Genomic DNA, 25,934 nt, shown 5'->3' with positions numbered 1-25,934 from the left:
TCAAGAGTGCCCAGGGCGCAGGAATGGGTGCAGCTGTTATTACTAAAGAGAAGGTCCTTAGGGAGCTGGAACGTCTGAAGTCACCTGGATCAGGTGGTCTACACCCCAGGGTTTCGAAGGAGATGGCTGAAGAGATTGTGGTAGCATTGGTAGTGACCTTTCAAGAATCACTAGATTCTGGAATGGTTCTGGAGGACTGGAAAATGGCAAATGTCACTCCACTCTTTAAAAAGGGAGGAGGGCAAAAATTATAGGCCAGTTAGCCTGACTTCAGTGGTTGGGAAGATGGTGGAGTCCATTCGTAATGATGAGATTTCAGTGCTTGGAGGCACATGATACAGGAAGGATAGACAGAGGATATTGTTTACCTGGATTTTCAGAAGTGTTTTGACAAAGTCAAAGTTGCGGGCATACTCAATAAATCCAATATCCATAACAGAATCAGTGAAAGACCTCACCAACAGATTGGGCAACCAGTGTACAAAAGACAACAAACTGCACATACAAAAGAAAAAAAAACAGAAATAGTAATGATAAATAAATTAGCAATAAACATAGAGAACATGGAATGAAGAGTCCTTGAAAGTGAGCCCATAGATTGTGGGAGTAGTTCAGAGATGGGGCAAGTGAAGTTGAGTAAAGTTAACCCTTCTGGTTCAGGGCACTGATGGCTGAGGAGTAATATCTGTTGCCAAACCCAGTGGATTGAGTCCTTCAGCATTTGGATCCAAACCATCCTTGTCCAGGACTCTTATCACAGAAAGAAAATTCAAAACTCAGAGGTGCAAAGGCACTTGGGAGTCCTCATGCAGGATTCCCTGAAGGTTAGCTTGCAGGTTGGGTCTTTGGTAAGGAACACAAATATAATATTAGCATTCATTTCAAGAGGATTATAATATACAGCAGTAAAGATGTAATGCTGAGGTTCCACAAGGCATTGGTCAGTCTGCACTTTGAGTATTATGAGTAGTTTTGAACCCTTTCTCTAAGATGTGTTGTCATTGGACGGGGTGCAGAGAAAGTTCACGCAAATGAACAATTTGCAGAAGGTGTTGGTTACATCTGATCTAAAAGAATAATGGGTGTCTTAATGCTCTTAGCTAAAAATAGACATAGTAATATTGGAGCCTGTACAAAGAAGATTCCCCTAGGCTAATCTGAGAGAGAGAGAGGGGGGGTGGGGAGGGAGGGAGGGAGGGAGAGGGAGGGTGGGGAGGGAGGGAGAGAGAGAGAGAGAGAGAGAGAGAGAGAGAGATATTATATATATATACACATCTGCAGAAGCAATATCTCCCAAGTTAGGGTCGGCATTCCTTGGAATGAATTAGAAGCATGAGGGGTGATTTTATCCAAACATTAAATTTCAAGGGAGCTTGGTGTGGATGTGGTGAACTACATATACCTGTCTGGACACGCCCCCTGCTGACTGCTCCTGTGGCTCCTCCCACAGTCCCCAGTATAAAGGCGATTGAGGCCTGAGCCCGGCCCTCAGTCTCCAGGATGTAGTACGGTGGTCAACCACTGCTTGTTCCTTCTTCCAGTCAATAAAGCCGATATCTCGCCTTTACGTCTCTGAGAGAGTTATTGATGGTGCATCAGTGGTAAATGTTGGGATGCTTTTATCAGTGGGAGTATATGAAACAAGGGGGTATAACTGCAAGTTTAGAGTTGGTAATTTAAAACCAGCATGCAGAAATTTCTTCTCCCAGAGGCTGGTGAATCTCTGGCGTTCTTTGCCCCTGTGGATGGTGGGAGCTGAATCATTAGAAGTATTTAAAATGGAGGAGGATACATATTTGAGTTTAAGGAATAGAAGGCTACAGAGAAATCGCACAGAAGAGGAGCTGAGGCCAGCGTACATCAGCTGTGTTCATAATAAATGGCAGGGCAGGTTGAAGGGCCTAATGGCCTACTCCTATTTGCTTCTGCTTAAATTCAAGCCTGGCCATTGATAGTGTTGATAATTTTCTTACATAAATTCAACTGAGCAGAAGGCAAAGTGTCTGTAAAATGGCCGAACTTCACTTGCTCACTCTTGTCACTGTCTGCCGCAGGGGATCGGGGAAAATCCTCAATGGGAGAAAAAAGAATTGTCCTGAAATGATTTTGTACAATTCCTAGTCTGGCTGATTAAAATAATAATACTTAGATCTAAAACACTAAACACTGCAGTTAATGTAGTGTTAATGTAGAATGTAAAAGAGTGCAGCACAGGAACAGCTCCTTCTGCCCACAGTGTGCTGAACCAGCTAAAAGTAAATAAAAAAAACCCAAAGACTAATCCCTCCAATCTGTACAATATCCATATCCCTCCAGCTTCCTCATATCCATGTGCCTATCTAAACATCTCTTAAAAGCCTCTTATGTATTTGCCTCTCCCACCATACCAGGCAGTGCATTCCAGGCATCCTGCACTCTGAATGAGTTACTCATTCACCCCATCCTCTTTGAACCTACCTCCCTCACCTTAATGTATGCTGTCTGGTATTAGACATTTCTACCAGTGGGGGGAAAAAGATACTTTCTGTTTACTCTATTGATGCTTCTCATGATCTTATAAACCTTTATTTTGAAGTAGAGTATTCAACAAATTCATTTATACCATGCTGGGACTATGCAACCACTGTGCAACTCCAGGGGCCTAGATTTAGGCCAGGGTGTGTGCTCTAACCAACAATGACTCAGCAGATTATGTGGTCACTTATCTCATTTGCTTTGTTCAAAGCGGTTGCTAAATTCTCCACATTATAACGGTAACTATAATACGTACTGGAAAGGAAAAAGAACAGACTTCATTTTAAGTGTGATATTTTGGCTTTACAAGGCACCACATAACTGTGATGAAAAACAAAATTTACTGAAGATCAAACACGAGGAAAGCTGCAGATGTTGGAAATCCAAGCAACACACACAAAATGCTGGTGGAACACAGCAGGCCAGGCAGCGTCTGTAAGGAGAAGCACTGTTGACATTTCAGGCTGAGACCCTTTGTCAGGAAAGATAGTAAGAGATTTGAAAGTAGGAAGGGGAGGGGGAAATGCAAAATGATAGGAGAAGACCGGAGGGGGTGGGATGAAGCTAAGAGCTGGAAAGGTGATTGGCGAAAGTGATACAGAGCTGGAGAAGGGAAAGGATCATGGGACTGGATGCCTCAGGAGAAAGAAAGGGGGTGGGGGAAGCACCAGAGTGAGATGGTGAACAGGCAGAGTGATGGGCAGAGAGAAAAAATAGGGGGAAGGGGGAAAAACTAAATATATTAGGGATGGGGTAAGAAGGGGAGGAGGGGCATTAACGGAAGTTAGAGAAGTCAATGTTCATGCCGTCAGGTTGGAGGCTACCCAGCCGGTATATAAGGTGTTGTTCCTCCAACCTGAGTGTGGATTCATCTTGACAGTAGAGGAGGCCATGGATAGACATATCAGAATGGGAATGGGACGTGGAATTAAAATGTGTGGCCACTGGGAGATCCTGCTTTCTCTAGCAGACAGAGCATAGGTGTTCAGCGAAACGGTCTCCCAGTCTGGAAATACTGGAAATACTCAGCAGCATCTGTGAATGGTGACATAGTTAATGTTTCAACAGAATCATACTGAGTGGCTCTTTAAACAAGATGGTTCTGAGCAATATGACCATGTTACTAATGTTAGCCAGCTATATTTTTATTGAAAATTAATAATGTGCCAATTATGGGTGAAAAATGTAGAATGCAGAATGGATGTGAGGAAACTGTTGTGTGAACTCGGCCTTTTCTCCTTGGAGTGATGGAGGATGAGAGGTGACCTGATAGAGGTGTACAAGATGATGAGAGGCATTGATTGTGTGGATAGTTAGAGCCTCTTTCCCAGGGCTGAAATGGCTGTCACAAGAGGGCACAGGTTTAAGGTGCTTGGGAGTAGGTACAAAGGAGATGTCAGGGGTATGTTTTTTATGCAAAGAGTGGTGAGTACGTGGAATTGGCTGCCAGCGACGGTGGTGGAGGCAGATACAATAGGGTCTTTTAAGAGACTCCTGGGCAGGTCCATGGAGCTCAGGAAAATAGAGGGCAATGGGTAACTCTAAGTAATTTCTCAAGTAAGGGCATGTTCGGCACAGCTTTGTGGGCCAAAGGGCAGGTATTGTGCTGTAGGTTTCCTATGTTTTCTAGAACTGGGGGTGGAAAGATCTTGCCTAATCTGCTGAATAATCTAGTATTTATTTAAGATCTCCAGCATCAGTTTTTGTTGTTGTTCTTTCCAGATAATTCTCAGGCCCACTATTCTGTAAATGTCAATCTAACCTTAAAAACCACAATGGTAAAATGATGATACAGATGAAACAAGTATACATCGTCACAGTTCAGTTCACAGGAGTCACCCTAAACTTCCAATGCCTATCAATGTAATTTTCCACAGCACTACCACTCTGACATCTGTTCCATTGCCTCCTCCAATATCATGCAATGGAAGGTTCTGCTGTAAGGTGCTCAATATAATTTTGAGAAACAACTCCTTATCTTCCATCCAAGAATGTTGAAAACCCCGGGAGTTAATTCTATGTTTCTCATCTTTCCACTTCTTCCTTTCCACTTTTTTATCTCCAACTGTCAGTTTTTAAAAAAAGATATTTGTTTCGATAGCTTTGATTAGCACCCAGTTAGAGACAATTTGCCTGTTCTTTTCACCCTGCCCCCTCCCTACAACTTAACACACTGTTTTCTCATTTTTCCAGTCCTAACGCAAAGCCCTTTACCTGAAGGGTCAATTGTTTGTCTCCCAGGGAGGCGGGCTGACCCCTTCATACCTCCAGCTTCCTTAGTTTGGATTGTCATCATCGTTGGAGGATACAGTTGACAGTGCACGTTTCAGTCATTGAGCATCTTGTGTCTCCTTTAACAGATCGCTGTCTACTTGGGCAAACGAGACTTTGTGGATCACGTCAGCCATACAGATCCTGTGGGTATGTGTGCTCTCTCTGTTTCATGCGGGGGAGGGGGGAAGATTCCACCCTCTGGTTCTTTGATCATGGCAAAGGAAGTGTTTCCAGCCTTAATAATTTTGTTACCCTCACATTTGATCCTTTGGCACCAGTGAGCTAAGGTAGCACAGCAGTTAGTGAGACACCACTGCAGCTTGGAATGATCCGGAATTTGGCATCTGTAAGGAAAACATGCATTCCCCTGAGAACTACATGGGTTTCCTCCGGGTGCTCTGCTTTCCTCCCACAGTCCAAAGATGTACTGGTTAGTAAGCTAATTGGTCATTGTTCCATGGTGCATCTCTAAATAAATAAATATAAACTTGCACCAATCTCTCCAGCTTGATCTTTAAAGAAATGACTGTGGTGTTTATTTCAGAAGTCATCGTAGTGACCGAAAGAGGATGTGGATCATGAAGTACTGAGAAGCAGGCAGAATGCTCCGGAAACTTGAACTGCCCTGATGCTACAGAGAGAGGCTACTTGGGGAATCTGTTGTATAGATTTCAAAGCTTTGATTTCTGTCAGTGGGGCTGCAGTTTTCTTCATTCATCACAGTTATATATATATTGATTGTGATCACTAAACCGAACTGGGACCTTAGCATGCTGGTAACATCGATCTGAGTTATTTTGAAAATGCAAGAAGGCTCTTTTCAGATCTCATGACACATTGAGTCGGCTGGTTCTCGAGCAGTCTTAATGCCCGACCTATTTCCCTCCAACCTTTTCTCTTTCATATGCCCCAGGTTACTCTGACATTCACCCACTGTAGTAATTAGTCTTTGAGAAGTCTCAGAAGGATGAGAGGAAATCTTATAGAAACATATAAAATTATGAAGGAGGATAAATAAGATAGAGGCAGGAAGGTTGTTTCCACTGGTAGGTGAGTCTAGAACTAGGGGACATAGCCTCAAGATTCAGGGGGATAGATTTAGAATGGGGATGGGAAGAACTGCTTTTCCCAGAGGGTGGTGAATCTGTGGAGTTCTCTGCCCGATGAAGAAGTGGAGGCTACTTTAGTGAATATACTTAAGATAAGGTTGGATAGATTTTTGCATAGTAGGGGAATTAAGGTGATGGGGAAAAAGTAGGTAGATGGAGATGAGTCCATGGCCAGATCAGCCATAATCTTATTGAATGACGGAGCAGGCTCAATGGGCCAGATGGCCTACTCCTGCTCCTGTTTCTTCTGTTCTTATGGAAACCAGAGCAGACAGAGGAAATATATAGAAGCACACGGAGAACATGCAATCCCCACATGCACAGCACCCGAGATCAGGGTAGAACCTGGGCTTGACATAGCAGCACCTGCTTTTCTGCCATCCTGCTGTACAGCTGCTCAGCACAAACTCTGATGCCAAATGGTCGGAAGTATACATTTTGTCATTCCTCATAAGATATCCTACCACACATTGAAGGCCTGCAGCCATCAGGAGCCTCGAAGACTTGGGGAAAGGAAAAGGATACTGAGGCTTCCTTTGGCATAACTTAAAGTGCCAACCTTAACTGGGCCTTTACATGGCTAGAGCACCAACCCTACTTTAATGCCATTCCTAGTGATTGCCCCAATGCCCACAACTTGGTATTGTCCTTGGAGTTGTCTATCATCTCCATGACCACTCCCTATAAACTTATCAAGCTCTCCAGTCACCTGTTGAAATATTTTTGATTCCCCACTGCAAGATATTGTGTGTTACTACACCACGAGCAGTCCTGAATTGGTGGTAACTACTACATGAGCAGTACTGGACTGGTGCTGATACCAGCCTATACTACTCAGGACTGGTATGAGAATTAGTGTTGCCTTGAAGCTAAATGATGGAAAATCCAGGTTCTCTGATGGTGTTAGATGAACACCACAATCTTCTGGGGTTGGCTGATGGGAGGCTGGAGGTCACTATTGCTGTTGGATAAGTCACATTGTGCCTCTGCAATGGACGGTGGAAGATCCAGGCCTAGCACAGGCAATAGATGACACTAAAGTGCTTAATTCAAAGAATGGTGAAGGATATACCACACAATGTGGCCAGGACCTACTCTGGTGATTGACCTTATCTGATTATTTTTCAGATGGTGTGCTTGTATTGGACACAGGCTACATAAAGGATAGAAAAGGTAAGACATCCAGCGCTGTTGAATATTTCAAACAAGTAAACGGAATACTTATGTTCCCATTGAATTTCCATAAGAGGTTTGTTCTAATCAGAGATGTGCTTTATTTTGCACAGATATTTACAGCCATATAAACATTCTCAGCCTCACATAGCTTCACTGTGCATAGTTCACATGCTCAACTAACACACAGTATCACAAATACATCTTTGCAAACTTACGCGCACTTGCACGATCGTTCACACCGTGTCGCACGGACTTAGTGTTCGTCACTTATTCCACCACGTCTCCACGTATGCTCAGTTCAACTGCTTAAGTTATGAACTCAGACCAAAGGAGACCTGGTATGTTGCGTCACAAACCCACACGTAAAAAATTCACAGAACTGACTCGTACAGACCTACACCATCAAAGCCGGTGAAAGACCTTAAGTTCCTATAGCCTAACTTCCAGAACAGAACCTGTCTATTACTCCTGGACCTTCACTTCAGTGTTTTGCAGACTGCTCTGTGCATTCCGCTACGGACGAGAGGACATCGATGTTTGCGGGTTGAAGTTCAGAAGGGATCTGTACATGACCACAGTTCAAGTCTATCCACCACCATCAGGTGAAAAGCCTAAACCCCACACCAAGCTCCAAGAACGTTTAGCAAGAAAGTTTGGAGACAGAGCTTATCCATTCTGTTTTCAGGTACTTCTCATTCTCCCTTCACCTCCCTTCCCTTCTGTGTTATGGACAAACAAGAGGATATGCCTACCTTATAACATTTCACGGCATGTCTGCTTTTCAGCATGGTAAATTACCAGGAAGTTTCTGTACTTCATGTTGACTCATTATGAGGCAGTTTCTTGTGTGTGACACTCATTAAAGGGAAATCGGACACTGCGAAGAATTATTATATTAAAACTGACTTATAATGGGGTGCCAAAGCAGAGGATTTAAACATTCCTTAAAACATTTTGAAAATTAACTAACCAGTTTAATGAGCAACAGTGATGGAGTTATTGAAACACAGATCTAGAGATTGGGTTTAAAGCTCTGTCATGGTATGGAGGCTTGCTTGCCTCAGTGACCCAGAGAGCTATGCTGGCTGGCGCCAGGGCCTTGTGCTTGAGCTCTTGGTAGGGTCAAAGGGTAGGGGCCAGACTAAGAGTGGTCTGCCCATCCTTCATCAGGGGCTTCAGCTCAGTGCTAACAACCTTGATTGGTCAAAAAACACTTTGTTACGGAAACAAAGAATCCTTCTATATCTGTGTGCGAACAGTATGCCAAGGACAGAGAGAGATGGAGGAACTTCATTGGTGCCCTAAACAGCAGCAGCAAAACAGGCAGCAAGTAAGTAACTAAATTAGGAATGAGAAAAAGATAATATTGTTAGTAATAGTAACCTGAAAACCATTGGATTGATATCAAAACCATTCCAGGTCACGAATGTAGTTCCGGGAAAGAAATCTGCCACCCTTGAATGTGACTGTGGGCTACACTAACGCTAACCCTGAATAGCTCTCTGCAGTGGTAGTGGGGAAACACTGACCCATATGCTGCTGTACCTCTGAGTCATGTTGACAGGTCAACATCCCACAAACATATCGCAGAGGTACAGCACAGGGCCAGGAAGAAAGAGAGCAGGGCTGATTCTGATGAAATCTGGCCATTTTGGTTGCACGTTTGTAGGAGCAGACTGTTCATTTTATCTTGTATCCTCAATTGACTGATCTCCTTACATCAGTCAATTCACGTCCCACTTCCATTTGTAATGAAATACAAATCTTCTTTTCTTCATCTAATTCATTAACTGCGTAATCTCTTTTTTCTGTGTTGAGACTTCATTTAAATAAAACTTCTCACTTGTGCTTTCACTTCTTCCTTATACCGTGCCCACTCTGAGTGTTCTTGCTCTGGACAGTGATGAAAATGAATCTCATGTTCTCTCAGTGTCTCTTTCATTATCACTTGCATTGAAGCAATCTCCTCCTGCCATTGCTTTTTCATATCATCAATTGCCTCCTGTTTGGTCACCTCAGACACTGCAGCTACTGCTTTTATATTCTCCATGTCAGCATTAGCCTCTGTGAGCTGGCCCTGCAGTCGAGTCACATCACCTTCCGCTGACTGTAATGTAACATTCTGTCACCTCAAGTCTGTGTCACTATCCAAGACTAAAACTCTTTCACCAAATTAAGTCTCTCACAGGCAGACAAACCCAGAATTGACTGTACATTTTTTGGCATGACCACAAATGAAAGCGTGTGCACAATATTTTTGTGTGATACCTTTGCCACCCAAGTTCCTTCAACTGGAACCAGTCACTTCTATATTCATCTGATGTAACTTCGGTCTTGGCTTTAAAGCGTTAAACTCAGATTCTGCAAGATCATTTACTTGCGCTCCAGTATCAAGTTTAAACAAAATATTGTTTTGATTCACTTGCAATGGAATAGTCCAGTCATTCTTACTTTATTTTCACAAAGCACATCAATATAAAATTCCTCAGTTCATCTTCAAGCACAGCATTTACTTGTTTCATTTTCTTTTCTTTCTTTCTACTTTTACAACAGCGTGCAAAATGATTAATCTTACTGCAGCCATTGTAAATTTTGCCATATGCGGGACACTGATTTGGATGATGTTCCCGCACACAGCGATCACGTGACTTTTTTCTTTCCAAAGCTGTCTTGCTCTCTGTTGGTTTCATTGACGTATTATAATGTATATTTCTTGATGTATTCTCACCTTTATACAGAGTTTACATTGCAGTTTTCGACAAAAAGCCCTTCAGCCTGCAACGTCACAGTCTCAGAAGCTTTGCAAAGTGCCAAAGCTTTTTCAAAATTTATATTTTGCTCTCTCAACAGCCTTTCTCTCAGGGCATTATCTCGAATGCCACAAACAATTCTATCTTTAATGAGTCTGTGAGCAATCAAATCTCACATGTTCTACTACGCTTTCTTAACTCTGTCACATACTGATCAATTGTTTCAACAGCTCTCTGCGCACATGTGAAGAATTTATATCACTCATACATTAAATTATGCTTAGGTATACAAAATACTTCAAATCTGTCTGTTATTGACTTTAAATTGAAATTATCTCCATCTTCAAAGACAAAATTATTATATACCTCTACTGCGTCATTCCCAATTACATGGAGCAAAAGCGCAGCTTTGTTTTTTCCGATTTTTCTTCATAATCGATCATTGAATAGCACAGTTCACACTATTGCTTGAATATCCTCCAATTCTCAGCTACATTGCCAGTCAGCTGAAGTTTTGGTGGGGGTTGTAAACCTTCCATTTTACTGTTTACAGTTCGAATTTTTTTTTCTTCATCTCTTATTTTTTTATGATTATCTTCGATTCTTGATTCTCCCATATTATTCTTCCAGAACCACTTCTGACACTATGTTATGTTTAAACGTACTGTGGGCTAACAATGAAGAATCACATTCTGGAAGAATTAGAGAACTTTTTTTTACAGTAATAAACAAACATGTCTTAAATCAGCCATGTGCTGGAACATTCTAGCAATCCTGCACATGCTCAGTGCTCTGTCCAATCACATACTGGCACATCATTGCACGTGATATAACCACACATATAGACTCCTCTACTCTGAAATAAAGAATCTATCTACATCTCTAGTAATTTTACAAACATCTCGGTCACTTTTCAGCTTCTGTTCCAAGGAAAGCAGTCACAGCCTATTCAATCTCTGCTTATAACGCAAGCCCGTCAGTCCAGGTAACATTACTATGGATCAGTGGAACACAGCAGGTCAGGCAGCATCCATGGAAATAAACAAGCAGTTGACGTTTCGGGCCGAGACACTTCTTCAAAACTCTGCTACCAAGTCATTTTGCTTTCTCAGCCTGTTTCCTATGTGGTCAATTCTCCTGGACCAGCTTCCATCTTGTGAAAGGCCTTGCTAAAGTCCATGGAGCTAACATCCACTGGGATTCCCTCATCAATTCTCTTTGCCAACTCCTCAAAAATCAAGTTTGTGGCCCATGATCTCCCCATGAACTGTCCCTAATACGCCTTTGCCTTTCTAAATGCAAAAATCCTGTTTAGATTCCCTTTTCCACTACTGGTTTATGGCTTACTGACCTGTTAGTTATTCCTGGGCTTGTCTTTACAGTCTGTAAATAAAGGTGTAACATTAGCCATGCAAAATGTTGTTGTTAACTGTTCTTGAGTGTATTGAAAACCATGGAAGTGAAGGGGTTTCTCAAACTATTAACTTTTCTCTTTCCTCCCTTGACAGTTCCCAGACTATCTGCCCTGCTCTATAACCTTGCAACTGGGTCCAAATGAAATTGACAAGGTGAGGATTAAAGTGTTTTTGCAAGGGTCAGGGGTCAATTGCTACAAGCATTTCACTCACTTGTTTTTAACACTTTAAGGAATAATTGCATTAGTTACTTTGGTAAAGCTGAATACTGCTGGAAAACATTGTAAGGATCTACTGCAGGGATGGAGGTCATGCAGGCTGAACCAAGGACAGCAGCATTATAGATTGTAGAGCAATGAATGTGTGAACCACAGACTCCTCCAAGGATGGAGCAGTAAGTGTCTGAAGAGTGTGGGCAGGTGAGTAGTTTGTGAGGTGGGATGTCTCTCCGCTGCTTATTCAGGTTCTTTGTGCTCCCCACATCCCTGGCCTGGAGGTTTTATTGTAAAGAGGTTTTGAAAAACATTCAGGAATCGTTTCCTCCACCTACATGGTGACCTCTGCCATGCTGGAGCTCAGAACAGGAAACACTGTTTCAGGCGTTTCATGTTGGGTGTTCACATGATGGAGTGTAACTGTGTGCTGAGGATAGAACTTCCTCATCATCACCACATCAATTCATGCAAGAAGTGATCTGGACCCTCTTAGACTTGAAAGTGTGTGTGTGTGAGTGTGTGTGTGTGTGTGTGTGTGTGTGTGTGTGTGTGTGTGTGTGTGTGTGTGTGTGTGTGTGTGTGTGTGTGTGTGTGTGTGTGTGAGTTTGTGTGTGTGTGTGTGTGTGTGTGTGTGTGTGTGTGTGTGTGTGTGTGTGTGTGTGTGTGCGCTTGCTGAACCCCTGTTTCTAATTGGATTTTTTGTCTTTGGTGGACCAATCAGTGAGGATCACAGCATTCATGTGGGGAAGACTAGATGGTGACAACATTTTAAGAATAGCCAAATTTGAGGAGGGTGTGAAAATGAGAATTTTGGAAAGGGATCATCCTGAACTGCAACAATGAAGATTTTCTTGATTTCTTTAGCACAAGTCACACAAGTCATCTTCTTAATTATGAGTCTCTCCAGCAGATTGTCTATCATGAGTTTCTCTGGCAGATGATTTACTGTTCCCATCTTCTTAAACTCCCCTATTGTCTCCACTCACATTTTGAACAATGTACACAGCCCTTATGGATCTTAGCCTTGCTAAGACTGAGGCCAATGAATCAGATGTATTTCCCACAACTTCTGGAGAACACTGTAAGATAGATTGAGCTTGGAATAGTTTAGAAGGTTAGCACAGCATTGTGGGCCAAGTGTCCTGCACTACTCCGTGTCCTATGGTCTAATATATATCCTAAAACACATGTTTCCATTTTAAACATTGAAATACACAATGCAAATCATTCTGCTGCTCCAAAGACAACAAATAAAAAGGTGTATTCCAAGAAGAGGTTGAAAGCTTCTGTTACTTCCTTGAAGCCTTTACAGCAACTTAAAGCCATAGGCTCCTAAAGGCTTTTAAATGTATCATTAGGTAAATTCCTCTTTCTTTTCCAAATGCAAAGCCAAGCAGAACACGGGAATTCAATCTGTCATGTAAATACACATATTTTAAATGAGTTTAGATGGAAATCAAATCAGGTGTTTTCTGTCTGATCCCCAAAGGAGAGAGGTGATATTCTCACACGTTATCATTAAAAACAAGGTTATATTCATTGTCTTAGTGGGCTTAAAGATAGATAAAATTCTAGGGCCAGTTGAGTGATATATCCAGGCTGCTATGGGATTCAAAGGAGGAACATCCGTTGTCCTTGCAACAAATTTTAAATCTTCACTAGCCACAGATAAGGTTCCAGATGACTGGAGGGAAGCAAATGCAGTACATTTTTTCAAGAAGGGTAACAAGTAGGAACATTATATTGGAGTTACAACTTGTTTGTGAGACCTCACTTGAAGCATTGTGCACAGTTTTTGTCACAATATGGGAAAACACTGCCTAGCTGGAGAGGGTGCAGAAGAGATTTACAAGGGTGTGGTGTCTGGACCAGAGGAGCTGAGTTACGGGGAGAGGCTGGATATGTTGAATCTTTATTCCATGGAGAGCAGGAGCATGAGTTTATAAAATCATGAGGTGTATGGTCAGGGTGAACAATCATAGTCTATTACCCAGGGTTGGGGAGTCCAAAACTCGAGGCTACCGATACAAGATAAAAGTGGAGAGATTTAAAAGAGACCAGAGATGTAACTTATTTACAGATAGGGAAGTGACTAGCTAGAATGAGCTGCCAGAGGAAGTGGTCAAGGCAGGTACAAGTGCAACATTTCAGAGGCATTTGGATAGGTACTTGGAGGGGAAGGCTTGGTGGGTTAGGGACCAAATGTGAACAACTGGGATTAGTTGGATGCTGTGATCACCATGGAAAAATTGGGATGAAAGACCTGTTTCCGTGCTGTATGACTCTGAGTCTCTGTCATCTACATGGACTTCAGAACGACATTTGACAAGGTCCCTGTAATGTTGAATCAGGTTTGTGGGTCCAGCAAATGAGATAGGAAATGCACTGACTTCAAATAGGTGTATTGATCATTTATTTACAAACAGTAAAAATTTGAGAGCATACCTGCCCAATGTTCATGTGCATCCTTGCCTTAAGCATAGGAAGAAGAGAGCAGGCCACTTCCACCTGCTATTTTATATACCTGGGATATTTAAAACTGGACACCAGACAGCTATCCAATGAGGAAACCAGCTGCAGTTTCAAAAATAACCAATCACAATGGAAGCAACTTTCGACAATCAGATGATGGCACGCCCCCACAGGACGGTCCCATAAAGTTAGAGCCGATGGGATCCAGATCAAGCTGGCAAAGTAGATCCAGAATTGGACTCATGATCGGAGACAGTGGGTAACGATGGAGAATTATCATTGTGATTGGAAGTCTGTGACCCATGGTGTGCACTTGTATCAGTGCTGTGACCCTTAAGGCCAATTTATACTTCTGTATCGAATCTACACTGTAGGTATGGCGTAGCGGCATAACCTACACTGTACCCTACGCCGCAGCCTGACGCGCACCTCCCCAAAAACTTAACTACGTGTCATGGCGATGCAGACTGCAACAACTGTGATTGGTCAGCTTGGTAGCATCGCATTTCCTCCTACACATTTCCAGTTGCTTCCTCTTCTCTGCCATTTTCAAAATGAGCACAGAAAATTCACCCTCCTTCTGCCTCAATCCATTCAATGGTCGGACACACCATCTCCTCTGACTTCTTCTCTCTTTTCTGCATTGCAGTAATTTCAATAGAAGTAACTTTTGTTCAACATTTATTAGCTCCAACTCCAACATGATGCGCTCAGTTTCAGTCACCATTGTTTGAAGTGCTCGAAGAAACTCAGCACAGTGGCATAGAAACCCCACCACCAACTAGCATTTTGGCGGTGAATTGCAGAGCGACACAGACACACCAACGCACAAGTACAAACGCTCGCAATGGCGTAGGCCACTTGCGTAGGTTACAGTGTAGAGCCTACGCAGAAGTATAAATCAGCCTCTACTGTTAGTCATATGCATAAACAATTTAAGATATGATGAGTAAGTCTGCAAAATGCACTAACGTCAGGAGTATTGTAGGTAGTTACATGATGATATTGATTCATTGGTAAAATATGGCAGATGGAATTTATTTATGAAAAGTACACATTACTTGGAATGACTAGTAAGGGCAGGACATATACAATGAATGGTAGAGTCTTAAGGAGAACTGAGGAGCTTAGTGTACAAGTCCATGAGTGCATGAAGATGGCAGCACGTATAGATCAGGTGGTGAAGAAGCAAAATAGGATACCAGCCTTTATTAGCCAAGGCATAGATTTTAAGCACAACTTTATATAACAGTGGTTGGGCCACAAGTAGAATTCAGTGTTCTGTTTCCACTCACCACATTGTAGGAAGGATGTGACTGCACTGTAGAGACTGCAGAGGAGATTCACCTGGCTGTTGTACGGGTAGAGTGTTTTAACAAATATGCTGGGTTTGTTGTCATTGGAGTGACGGGACCTCATAGAGGTGTACACAATTATGAAAGGCTTTGACAGAGTAGGATACTTTCTGCCATAGCAGAGGTATATAGAATTAGAGATGATAGGTTTACGAGAAGGGATAAGAACGGGTCTGAGGAAGAACAGTTTTACCTGGATGGTGGCTGGAACCTGGGCTGTAGTGCCTGAGGAGGAAACGGGTACTCTGACAACAATTAGGAAATATTTAGACAAGCACAAATCAGCAATGTGCAAACTATGATAAATGTGGTTAGTATAGACAGATAATTGATAGTCAGTATGGACAAAGTAGGCTTTATATAACAGTTTCTGTGCCATATAGAATGATGATCAAACCTTTCACATATAGACTATGGTCAATAAAACCATGCTAATAGCCTAACTTCCAGCATTTGAGCTGTCTACCTGCTTAGTCTTAACAGATTAAAAATTGTGGCAGTACACTTTCATTCGATGCCCTTTGACAAGTTCCTCATACGTACAGTGAAGAGCGGAGATAGTATGCCTGTCCACATGAGTCATTTCTCTCTCAAAGCTCATCCTCGCCAGAAGTCTAGGGCTTCAGGGCTTAATTTTTCCAGGAGTCTGCTTGTCTTTCCTCCACTATACATACAACTTGCCCTCATTGTTGTATTTATTGTTGCATTTATTAACAGCAGGTTTACTGTTTACTCTGTGAGTTTCATGCAAGCCAGGAACTTTGTTACACTCTGGTGCACGTGACCATAAACTAATCTGAATATGCTCTCTCCGCAGTGCTGTGGAGTGGACTTTCAAGTCATCGCATTCTGTGCGAAGAGTTGCAGCTACGATGAAAAAATCTCCAAAAAGTAAATAAATATTCATCCAAACACAGAAAGTATTTAACATTGTTTTCTTATCCTTACTGAAATACATAAAAAATGCAGAAAGTGACACTAGTTCTGAGGGAGAAAAAGGATCTTACTTGCATTTAAAAGTCGGATATCTGCCTTCCTACATGGAGTGTTTCTCTTCCCTGACGGTGGTGCTCATTCAGATGTCTGTAATTTCTGAGGTCCCATAAGCAAGACAAGCTAGTTCACACTTGCTAGCACTGGATCAGTTGTAACCATGAGTTCTGCTAGTGCACACCTACAGTTAATCCATTTATTCCTTTGCTTATAAGACCATAAGTTATATAAGGGCACCCTGTAGATCTAAGCAATAGAACCTTATAGCAATGGTAAGGCGTTTCAACACTATTAAACCACTATTGGTTGTCTTGGCTCATCCATTTTTCTCATACTTTCTTCTCCCAGGAGTACTGTGACGATGGTTATCCGCAAAGTGCAGTATGCTCCTGATAAACCAATTTTTCAGCCAATGGCCAAAACGAGCAGACAGTTCCTCATGTCAGACAAACCTCTTCACTTGGAAGTGACACTTAATAAAGAGGTGAGTGTTCGGTCAATCGTGCCTCACCCTGGCAATTGGAGAGATGAAGCTGAGGTCAAAACTGCCAGGTTTATTTTGCTAATGTTTTTAAGAGTGTTTTTCCTTCCTGATCAGGTGGAGGTAAAACATTCAGTAGTAACAGCCAAATAATAGCACAGAAACCGCCCAGTGTTCTGTCCACTACTGGATAGAAGCATTGTACCTTCAAGCATGAAAGAACAGCTTGTTGGATTCAGCTCCCCTGAACTGAATCAGAGTCACCTTTTTGCTGGGAACAGAAACACCATTCTAATGTTCTAGTATTCCATTTAATATCTAGAAGGGAGTGCATTCACTCTCAGTGAACGTGGAGGTGACTAGATTAAAACTTGGATCTCCTGGGAACAAGGTAGACTGGAATATATTAGCTGGGTAGAATTCCATCCCCATTGCCTGGGACAAACTGGAGTTCAGATTCACAAGATCCGTGTGCAGTTTGCATGCTCTCCGTATGACCAAGGCTGTTTTCTTTGTGTGATCCAGTATCCTCCCACAACCCAAAAATGAGGTTGTTTGATCACTGTATATAAGCATGTAGATGATACAGAAACATAGAAAAACTACAGCACAATACAGGCCCTTCGGCCCACAAAGCTGTGTTGAACATGTCCCTACCTTAGAACTACCTAGGCTTACCCATAGCTTACTCATAGGCTTACTCTATTTTTCTAAGCTCCATGTAGTCATCCAGGAGTCTTTTAAAAGACCCTATTGTTTCCGCCTCCACCACCACCGCTGGCAGCCCATTCCAAGCACTCACCACTCTCTGCATAAAAAACTTACCCCTGACATCTTCTCTGTAGTTACTTCTCAGCACCTTAAAACTATTCCCTCTCGTGGTAGCCATTTCAGCCGTGGGGAAAAGCCTCTGACTATCCACACGATCGATGCCTCTCATTATCCTGAACACCTCTATCAGGTTGCCTCTCATTCTCCATTGCTCCAAGGAGAAAAGGCCGAGATCACTCAACCTATTTTCATAAGGCATGCTTCCCAATCCAAGAAACATCCTTGTAAATCTCCTCTGCATGCTTTCTATGGTTTCCACGTCCTTCCTGTAGTGAGGTGACCAGAACTGAGCCTAGTACTCCAAGTGGGTTCTGACCAGGGTCCTATATAATGCAACATTACTTCTCGGCTTTTAAACTCAATCCCACGATTGATGAAGGCCAATGCACCGTATGCCTTCTTAACCACAGAGTCAACCTGCTCAGCTGCTTAGAGCGTCCTATGGACTCGGACCCCAAGATCCCTCTGATCCTCCACACTGCCAAGAGTCTTACCATTAAATTTGGGAGAGAGTTGATTGAAATTTAGACAGAATGAAATAGGTTATAGTAAGATTAGTGTAACTCGGGGTGCCAGTGAGACAAAGGCCCTGTTTTCATGCTTTATCACTATAATTATATGATAGTAATTTGTCATACTCATCCTATCCCTTTGATTCCTATTCACATCTCCATACTCTGGTGTACACAGGATTTCCTCAACCTAACTGACCCTACCCCAGAGAACCCCCCCACCTCTACACTTCCCCTATCCCAACTCTATCAGTTTAAACCTGACAGGGCTCCCTGGGGTTTTCACTGTCTCTCTGAAGTCATTCAACTTGTCAGGCCTCTTAAAAATAAACTTGGCAGAGAGAATACGTGAGGAGCCTCTCTGAAATTATTGGCCAGGGCAACTTCTCTTCTGTTGCCTACACAATTGTCTAGCTATGTCAGAATTGTTTTATATGAACGATTTAGGTTCTTACCCTTCAAAAGGTACTTGGGTAAGAAATTGAAAAGTTACCCATAGTGTTAAGCTATAATTGTAGAAGAATGTTACACAGATACAAACCAATAACTAGTCTTTGCGGGAGTGATTTCAGGAAGCAATTCTTCAGTCTGATGTTGTAAAGCTAGCACAGTGGTTTGCCAGATATTATCTTTATGAAATACTCTCCTGACTTGAAATGCACTGTTTAATAGATCTTTTACCATGGTGAACCAGTTCAAGTGAGTGTTGAGGTGATCAACCATTCCAACAAGACTGTGAAGAGGATCAAAATAACAGGTAGGGAAACAGAACGGGATATCGGAACCAGGATTTGTATCAAAGTAAAACCTACTTGTATGCCCTAAATTAAATGCAAAATACTTCTGATGTATTGGAATTTGGATCCAGATGGAGCTGGATAACCACGTTTCACAATGAGATTACTGGCTTAGGCCTATTCTCAGCCTGCTCTGGTTCTGAGCCCCTCAGGGCATCCAGTGTGGAAAGAAGACCTGGGTAATTTCTGAACCATGTTGTAAGATCAAATCAAAATCTGGTTTATTATCACTAACATACAGTATGTCATGAAATTTTGTAGTAACAGCTAAACACACCAGCCGTGTGGTTAAAAAAGCATAACAACACCTCTTTCACCTCAGACGGTTGAGGAAGTTTGGTACGGGCCCTCAAATCCTAAGAACTTTCTACAGGGGCACAATTGAGAGCATCCTGACTGGCTGCATCACTGCCTGGTATGGGAACTGTACTTCCCTCAGTCGCAGGACCCTGCAGAGAGTGGTGCGGACAGCCCAGCGCATCTGTAGTTGTGAACTTCCCATGATTCAGGACATTTACAAAGACCGGTGTGTAAAAGAGGCCTGTAGGATCACTGGGGACACGAGTCACCCTAACCACAATCTAGTCCAGCTGCTACCATTTGGGAAATGGTACTGCAGCATAAAAACCAGGACCAACAGACTCCGGGACAGCTTCTTCCACCAGGCCATCAGACTGATTAACTCACACTGATTTGAATGTATTTCTATGTAACATTGACTGTTCTATTTATTATAAATTGCTATGATTACACATTGCACATTTAGACAGAGACGTAACGTAAAGATTTTTACTCCTCATTATGTGAAGGACATAAGAAATAAAGTCAAATCAATTGAAGCTTGTATCTAAACTGATGATTTAAAACATGTTAAATGTCTTTTTCAAAAGATTCAAGATTCAAAGCAAATTTGTTACCAAAGAATGTATAAATTATACACCTTGAAATTTGTCTGCTCACAGGCAGCCACAAAACAAGAAACCTGAATAACCTAATTTAAAAAATCTAAAAAACACTGTGCAGAGGAAGAGAGAGGGAAAAAAAACATTATGCAAACAATAGAAGCAAGCCAACAGTGTCCTGAACCAGCCTGAGTCCCAGATCTGCTCCCAGAGCAGCCAGAGTAGGCCTAAGCCTCAGTCCCCAGTTCATCTCACCAACGTCCTTCTTTAGCAGTCCCATGTGTTCAAGGTTGACTTTCTGCTGCTAGTGTTTTGTGGGTTCTGAGGTGGCTGCTGAACAGCAAACTCTTCCACGGATGGGGCAGTGACAGCCAGTGGGATGGGCGGATGAGGAAATTTGAGGTGTGATATATTTCCACTGTGGGGTGTCTGCCCCTGATGCATGGATCCCAGCTGCCAGATATCATCTAAATGCTGCTTCACAACTGTGAGTGGTCACAGGTCAGAGATTATCAGGCGAAACAAACAATCTGCTGGTAGAACTTTCCTTCTGCAGAGGCTGCTCAATCCACTGAGCACCTTCTGCCGATTGTTGCTCCAGACTCCAGCATCCGCAGACTCTCAGGTCTCCAGGGAGTCAGTTACACTTCCTTAAAGCAGCTTTGGTAACACGCTGTGCGTTAAAAATTTTCTGTGTCCACCTGGTAAGTGATAATGGGGACGTGTGGGCCTTCCTGAGAGCAAATTAGCACCCCGGATTTCTGCACTTAGCCGTAACTACTTCAGTTTCTTCGGTAGTTTTAGCGAGCTTGTAATGACCTAATTCTGTAAAAGCTCTTTCTTGACAAGCCTGGTGTTATGCACACATAATGTGAGCCACATCCGCTCTTGAGCATGAGGAAGTTTCTTTGAGGTATTCAGAGAATATTAATTGCTTTGCCTTTGCCCACAGCTAATCAGATTTCAAATGTGGTCCTATACTCACATGACAAGTACAGCCAGGCAGTGGCTGAACAGGAAGCAGAGTAAGTGCAACTTTCTGTCAGTATACCCTGTGTTTAGTACCGCTTCCTGGCATAGTCCTGGCTTCATCCCCTTTCTGGAATGATGGGAATTGATGAGGAATTTTCAAAGCCTCCACATTCACAAAAAAGCTGTTCATTCTCTGAAGAGTAATGGGAATTGCTGGATGTAATCATAACTCGTCCAAATAAATTTTAATTATTTCAGAATGTAACATGATTCACAGTTAAAGTTGTGTATTATTGTAAAGTTTGAACAAACTTGGACTGTTTTCTCCACAACATTGGGGGCTGAGGACTAATTTGATGGAAGTATAGAAAACTGTCAGAGACATCAAAAGAATAGAGTAATAGGGTAAATTTACTGAGGTAGAAATAGTGTATACCAGAGGGCATACACTTAGGTAGGAGTGGGAAAGTTTAAAAGAGATTTGTGATTTTCACACACACAGAGCTGCAGGCTCTAGGAATGCGCTGCAAGGGTGCAAATATGCTCGTGGCCTTTAAGACAGGCAAATGGACAAGAAGAAAATAGAAGGAATGAGGCTCTGTGCAGGCCGGGGTAGGGGGGCGGGGGAATAAGTTTAATTTGCAGCACGGACAATATTGGCAGAAGGTCCTGTTTCTGTACTGGTCTATTTGATGTTCTGTGTTTATTTGAATACTTCATGCAGGGCAATGGGGAAAGATGGTTAACTCAGAGGTTCTCAACCTTTTCTTATGCCATGGACCAATGCCGTTATGCAGGGGGTCTGTGGGCCGTGGCTTCATGGCCTCCTCTTATGCCGTAATAACTTCAACTGCTCTTGAGTTTTTGTTGGGTATATTTGACCCTAAGATCACTACTGCCAAACACATAATTCCATTCTGCCCATTGTCCTCATTTCCTATATCTGCTTTCCTAAGTTTTACTCTTCATCCTAAAATACACCACAATTAAAATATCAGAGACCTCCGCTTCCTTTAGAAACATAGTTGGTCAGACACACGAGGAAACGTGCAAGTTACTGCTTAAATTCATTTGCATAAATCCATCATCAATTAATAGAGTCAGGAATTGATCTGAAATTGGCCAATCTGAAATCTGAAATCTAAAAGGTAACTTTAACCAAGGGTAAAGTGTCCCTGTAAATCTGGTTACAGGATAAAGAGCCCTCAACATAAGCAATCCCAACAATATGGCCCATTGAACTGAAGGGGTATTTAGTTTGAAGGAAGGGACTGTTTGGATGAATTGACTTTTGAACAAATGGTTATGAGTGCTATATTTTATGAACCTCTTTTGCAAATGTTCATATTTCACTCCTGTATGCGTAAATATTATCAGGAAATTTTAGATTGAGGGGTTTTTTGAATTCTTTTTGCAGATCGAATTGCAATAAATATTAGGTGTTCATGAAAAGTACATCAGACGCCTGCAGGTTAAGGGATGTTTGGTGGATATGCATAGAATGCTTACAGGCTCCTTTTGCAATATTTATCATTTGCTTCTAATTCTGATGGATGGGATCATGACTGCTTGGGGTGTTTAAAGTGGCGTGCAACTCTTTATAATAGTTTGTTTTTCTTTGCCTGTTATTTGTACTGATACGTGCATTCTTGCTCAGGGAACAGATCAGTCCAGGTTCTACTCTGAACAAGGTCTACTCGCTCTATCCCGTAATTGCCAATAACCGTGAGAAGCATGGCTTGGCCCTGGATGGAAAACTCAGACACGAGGACACCAACTTGGCTTCTACCACCATGTACGATGCATATTCTTTTCAGGAGGTCTGCGTACTGCATGGGCAATGGGTTAAAAGTTCAAAGAGTCATTTCTTTATACAACACTTTATGCTTGTATGAGGAACTTGGTGCTTGCACCTGGTCATCATCACAATTGTTTCATTTTATTGTAAGCACACAAACCCATAAAGGAACAGGGGTAGACTAACTGAACCTTCAGCTGTCTCTAACTTTCATTAAGGTCATTAGGGTGATCTACCTCTGCGCTATTTTCCTTCTCAATCATCATTTCCTCTAGTGTCAAGAAATTTGTCACTCTCACCTTTGAAAGAATTTAATAATGAACCCTCCACACCCTTCTGGAGTAGACACATCCAACCATTTGCTAATCTCAAAGTGAAGAACCTTCTCCCTATCTCAATCCCAGATGGCCTGCCCCTTGTTTTGTGGCTGTCGACCCTGGTTCCAGACTCTTCACCTTGGGCAGACATCCTCCCAGCATCCACCTTGATGAACCTTGCAAGAATTTTGCAGATTTTCAATTAGATTATTTCTCATTCCTCTAAATTCTAGAGGGCACTGGCCTCATCTACTCACAGGGTAAACCCACCGTCACAAAAATGAGTCTAACAAATCTTAATTGCATTCCTTTCTATGCCAAATTTGCCTTTCTTCTAGGTAAGGACTCTATGTATATTAATGTGGGTCTTGCTATGTTGGTAAAGATCAAAAGACTGGTGTGCATTGTCCATGCTTGATACAGGCATCATACCTTGTTGGCTAAGAAGCCTAAGACTTGCATGAGTCCCCCTCTTCAGGATAGCCGCATGCGGTGTAATCAGCTCTGAACCGCTGTGATGTTTCTGCACTGACACAATCATATATTTTGTTCAGAAGTTGTGGAATATTCATAAGCAGTGGTGGGACACATCTGAATCAATGAATGGGAGCCTGTGTTTGTGCCAGCAATCATATGACTTGAGAGATGTGAACGTAGTCATTTTCGCAAGGAAAGGGAATGAAAGATTTGAGGGAATGGTTTCAAGGTGAGAAAGGAATGATTTGAAAGGGACCTGAGTGGTGACACTCTTCTCACTGAGGTTTGGTGAATACATAGAACAAGCTGTCAGAGGAAGTGGTTGAGCAGGTACAGTGCCAACATTTAAGGCACAGTTAGACTGGTACGTGGATAGAAAAGGTTTAGAGGGATATGGGCCAAATATAAGATTAGGTTAGGTGGGCTTGGTTAGCATGGACAAGTTGGGCCAAGTGCCTGCTTCCATGCTACATAGCTCTGTAACTCGATAACTGTGTATTTCTGTGTTGTATTGCAAATGGAACTTCTGTGAAAGTAAACCTCGCAGCATCTGAAAATGCATCTTAGAAAAGGTGAGAGGCCAAAGCCTTAAGTGATGATGACCTTCTCTGACTGTATTATATAAGAGGTATCCCTCATGCTAAAGGCACTCTGATATAATACAAGCTCCTTAAGTTGATGACTTGCATGTGTCACTCACTCTCTCACATTGTCGGACAAGGGCATTGCCTTACAGCCATTCAAAGCTCCAAATGCACATAAGATGCAGCATGACATGTGCACATCAATTGTCTCAACACCCACTTCATGGCTTTCCCTTTGATTTCCTCATCTCCTCTCATGACTCTTGCTGATTTTTATTTTTTTATTGAGATACAGTGTGAAGTAGCCCCTTCCAGCCTTCCAAGCCACGTTGCCCAACAATCCCCAGAATTAAACCTAGCCTAGTCAAGGGACAATTTATAATGACCAATTAACCTACCAACCGGTATGTCTTTGGAAGAAACTGGAGCACCTGAAGGAAACCCATGAAATGGAGAGATCATGCAAACTGCTTACAGGCAGTGACAGGATTTGAACCTGGGTCGCTGGTATTGTAAATCATTGTGTTAACCACTTATGCTGCCATTCTCACAGGTGATTGGAAATTCAGTCACGTCAGATCACTAGCACTTTGTGTACATTTTTAGCCCTCTTCTGGTACATTGGCAGGAGACTATGTTGACTTCCTTTAAACAGCAAGTCTTTGTGTTAGAGAGAAAGACACCAAGATAACTTATTTGAAATTTTCAAGAGTGAGGGAATTGATAAAACTGAATGTTGCAAATTGTTCCCTTCTTTGAATGTCCTGATGAAAGTGAACCATTAAGAGTCCTAAAGTAAGCAGCCAGGTATTATCAGCCAGTTCTGCAACCTCACAATCTCAGTGTAGAGTTAACTCAAACAATTGTATGTTGTAGAAGTAGCTATACAGTGCTAGCTCCAAAACACATTCTAATTAGCTCTGGAGACAGTGAAATTCCGAGTTTAACTATGGAAAAAGAATGAAGGCAGAAAGGTCCTAAAAGTCCATGGGCGTGTCAATCAAGCATAAGCAGGAAAGGCAATCAGTTAAACGGCCACAGACCCCATACACGATTAGGCAACCTACAAAATTTGGATCTATGTTCAACAATTTTAGGTTATACCCACTGCAGACTCATCTTTTATCTACTTGTCACACTCTCATCCCTTTTCATTTTGATTCAGCATTTCGCTATTTAATCTCTCCACCTCTTTTCAAGCCATCCCTGTTTTTTCTTCCCTTTCCCTGCTGCTGTACCTACATTCTAATTATTGAAGGTTATTGGCCTTAAACTTTAACTTCCTTTTCTCCAACCGCTGTCATGTTTTAATTTTATTTACCATATTCTTTCCCCACACATAATGTGGACATGAAGGGATATGGGGAGAAGGCATAAGATTAGGGCTGAGAGAGAAAATGGATCAGCCATGATGAAATGGTGGAACAGACTCGATGGGCCGAGTGGCCTGATTCTGCTCCTATAACTTGTGGTCTTATATATAACTGTTTGGTTTTATTATCTCTCTTCCTCTAACCGGTTAACACAGTTACATTCTGTTTCCAGCTTAAAGGAAGGAATAGATCGGGAAGTTTGGGGAATTCTTGTTTCCTATAAAGTTCAGGTGAAGCTAATTGTTTCTGGGTAAGTGTCACATGCCAGCTGTGATTCTTCGTTTTCTTGATCTGAATTCTTCAAGATTGTCTAATAAACTTTCCTTTTTTCAAGAACTCCAAAGAACTCACCAATAATTGGACTGTTGGTCCCAATTGTCTCATTTTACTGAAATGGAATTAAAATGTGAAATGAATCTGAGACCTTTTCACAGTGGGGAGGAATGTGAGGAACAGACACAGATGCAGATCAAATGTACCATGAATCTGAAGCTTACAGTATAAATTAGCCTTAGTAATTTTGTTCATCTCCAATGTATCTGACATTCAACCTTGTGCTCTATTGTTTTCCTGAATGGGACAATGCAAACTTCCACAGTGGTGGCACAAAAGTCTGC

The 25,934-nt window shown here is 42.1% G+C and overlaps 1 protein-coding gene and 1 long non-coding RNA gene across 4 annotated transcripts in view; one reads left to right on the top strand and one right to left on the bottom strand.

Moving 5' to 3' along the window:
* The window catches only part of LOC132380680 (uncharacterized), a 104,437-nt gene extending 96,468 nt beyond the window's left edge, over positions 1 to 7,969 (bottom strand). For both annotated transcript variants that reach the window (XR_009507842.1, XR_009507843.1), the window contains exon 1: positions 7,826 to 7,969. This is a non-coding gene — a long non-coding RNA (uncharacterized LOC132380680). The remainder of the gene's footprint in view (positions 1 to 7,825) is intronic.
* Positions 1 to 25,934, top strand: part of LOC132380668 (beta-arrestin-1-like) — a 55,960-nt gene that overhangs the window by 15,405 nt on the left and 14,621 nt on the right. Inside the window, exons 3-12 of one of the 2 annotated variants that reach the window (XM_059949650.1) lie at positions 4,875 to 4,935; positions 7,026 to 7,070; positions 7,559 to 7,758; positions 11,332 to 11,391; positions 16,098 to 16,171; positions 16,622 to 16,757; positions 18,770 to 18,854; positions 20,749 to 20,821; positions 22,426 to 22,563; positions 25,490 to 25,567. In XM_059949650.1, coding sequence (XP_059805633.1) covers positions 4,875 to 4,935; positions 7,026 to 7,070; positions 7,559 to 7,758; positions 11,332 to 11,391; positions 16,098 to 16,171; positions 16,622 to 16,757; positions 18,770 to 18,854; positions 20,749 to 20,821; positions 22,426 to 22,563; positions 25,490 to 25,567 — 950 coding nt within the window. Of the gene's footprint in view, positions 1 to 4,874; positions 4,936 to 7,025; positions 7,071 to 7,558; positions 7,759 to 11,331; positions 11,392 to 16,097; positions 16,172 to 16,621; positions 16,758 to 18,769; positions 18,855 to 20,748; positions 20,822 to 22,425; positions 22,564 to 25,489; positions 25,572 to 25,934 lie in introns of those variants that run through there. The other variant, XM_059949659.1, reaches the window with a different exon arrangement.

The sequence above is a fragment of the Hypanus sabinus genome, chromosome 2 (assembly GCF_030144855.1).
Source record: "Hypanus sabinus isolate sHypSab1 chromosome 2, sHypSab1.hap1, whole genome shotgun sequence".
Lineage (NCBI taxonomy): Eukaryota > Metazoa > Chordata > Chondrichthyes > Myliobatiformes > Dasyatidae > Hypanus > Hypanus sabinus.
The sequence above is the reverse complement of the archived record's forward strand: the minus strand, read 5'-3'. Positions and strand labels throughout refer to the sequence as shown.